The sequence below is a fragment of the Sphaerodactylus townsendi genome, linkage group LG15, assembly GCF_021028975.2.
Source record: "Sphaerodactylus townsendi isolate TG3544 linkage group LG15, MPM_Stown_v2.3, whole genome shotgun sequence".
Lineage (NCBI taxonomy): Eukaryota > Metazoa > Chordata > Lepidosauria > Squamata > Sphaerodactylidae > Sphaerodactylus > Sphaerodactylus townsendi.
This window is the reverse complement of record NC_059439.1, coordinates 23372374-23374703: the sequence shown is the minus strand read 5'-3', so window position 1 is coordinate 23374703 and position 2330 is coordinate 23372374. Positions and strand designations below refer to the sequence as shown.

The 2330-nt window shown below is 44.8% G+C and overlaps 1 protein-coding gene across 1 annotated transcript in view; it reads left to right on the top strand.

The window, feature by feature from the left end:
* Positions 1–379, top strand: part of LOC125444181 (olfactory receptor 10A7-like) — a 1508-nt gene extending 1129 nt beyond the window's left edge. Inside the window, exon 2 of the mRNA XM_048516617.1 lies at positions 23–379. Coding sequence (XP_048372574.1) covers positions 23–379 — 357 coding nt within the window. The remainder of the gene's footprint in view (positions 1–22) is intronic.
* The last annotated feature ends 1951 nt before the right edge of the window (positions 380–2330 follow it).

The window sequence follows — 2330 nt, the reverse complement described above, 5'->3', positions numbered from 1 at the left end:
GTTGCCACTGGCCTGCATGGACACCTACAGTGTGGAGATTCTCATATTTGCACTGAGTGTGGTTGTTCTCATGCTGCCTTTTACCTTCATAGTGATCTCATATATCCATATTTCCAGAGTGGTACTCAGAATGTGCTCAGGTGAGGGACGCCAACGAGCATTTTCTACCTGCGCTACACATCTCATTGTTGTCACATTGTTCTATAGCACCATCGGCTTTACATACTTGCAGCCCCGGTCTAACCGTTCTGCAGATCAAGAGAAGAGGGCCTCAGTCTTTTATGCTTTGGTCTCCCCTATGCTGAACCCCATCATCTATAGCTTGAGGAACAAAGATGTCAAAGGAGCTTTGGCCAAAGTGTTGAGGAAATTCAGATGAAAATTCCCCATATGGCATATTGAGTACATAACCATCTCAATCCAAATCTGCCAATCTACCACAGAGTCTGGAATCAAGACAAGGCCAGAAACAGTGACATGCAAACTGAACCACAGCACTGCTGCCACAAGCTAGCTCAGCTGCAGCCTCTCTTTTATAGCCAGCCTCCCATTCACTAGTGCAATAGCCTCTTGCAGCTGGGTTACTTTAGTCTGGCTCCTGAAAATACTTTGCATCCAATACTATGCTTGCCCCATAGCTGCTAACCTGCTGCTGTGTCTCCTTTGCTGTAAACTAGTATGCAGTCTCCTCCTGTGTTGCTCCTGGGGCTCTGGAGACGGGGCGGTGATGGAGCTGGCAGGGTCCCCTCTGGCTTAGTATCAAGAGGCTGAAGAGTCTCAGAGCTAGACCCTGGCTGGGGAATCTCAGAGCTTGGACCTGGCTGTGGATCCCAGCCTGAATGCTCTGCCTGAGTTCCTGGACCTGGTCCTGCAGGAACTACTGACTGCTCAGGCTCTGCGTTTACAGTCAGTGCCTGGGAATCTGGAACCATAACTGTCCCCTCCTCTCCATCTGAGCCTTCCTCTCAGAGGTCCCCAGCCAGACCAGGCTGAGCCATAACTGTATGCTACAATAAATGCCAATAAACGATGGTTGTACAAACCAAAGACAGCATGATATATCTGGAAACATAATGTTTAATATCCATGGACCTTATGGGCCATAAGAAGCTAGGTTCTGAGTGGTGCATGAGGTGGGAAAGAGATCCCTTGCATGTGGCAGAGGACCATTTTCCTTTTAGGGAATGTCCCTCTCCAGTACTCTTACACAGCACTCTTACTATTTCAATAAACTTTGGCATGGTTGCCTGAAAACTAGCTTGAGTTTGAAGTACTAATAGGCCTGGTTTATCTTCACCGCAGTTTTATTTAGGTCTCCTTTCTCCTGACAGGATGGCCTGGGACAGCACTGTGGCAACATAGCCACACTATCTCTAAAGGAATAAGCCAATTAGGGTCCCTTTATATAAAAAGGGGGGAGAAATATGCCACCAATATGGCGGGCCTCTTTAGCTCAAAGAAGATATGGCCAACTTTGTGACAGCCAAATTTATCTGCCTTTAGCTTTTCTAAAACTAGTGGAGCATTATCTTCAGACATTATTTAGCTGAATCAAAATAATATCCATGATCTTATGTTTTTTGTCAATTTGGAGCTTGTTTCTATAGAAATTAGGTGGGTAGAGGAAAATGTGCCTATGATAAAAAAATAATCAAATGAGACAGATGAGAAAAGCATCACAAAAGCATTCAAAAATATGGCATTTTCTTAAAATACGGTCATTAAAGAATTCTGGAACACAAGCAGAAGAATACAGCAGTGGTTGTCTCTGCTATCCATATGATGTTTTCAACCTTGAGGATCCTATTCCATGACACAAAGTATAGACATATGAGGTATCAATGAGGCATTAATTTAAACCATACAATGTTTTAAAAGTAAGGTGGTCTATAAAGGACAACACCTATAAATCTTTTACCTCAGGTTTGTGAAACTGGTAGGTATTGGTATCTGAGGGAGCACTCCTAAGCCAGTCTACTCAGAAGTAAGGCCCATTATATTCTATTGATTTTAGCCACAGCCTAATCTATTTAAATGAAATAGAAGATGTAAAACACAAGTGAGACCACTCAATGAGCAGCCCAATACAGAGCTTCAGGCCGTGGACCACAGCATTATTTTGGCACTGCCCCACTGCCTGCAGGACGGCTTCTCAGCAGTGCAAGAAGGCTAAAAATAAAAAAAGCCTCCTGCTGTTGAGCAGCCATCCATTGGGCTCTATGGGCTTGTACCACCTAAAAGGATGGTGTAAACCCAAACTTCTGGCACCTCCAGCAGGCACCCATTATGCTTGCAGTGGGGACACAGGAATGCCGGTGTGGCAGTCTGCA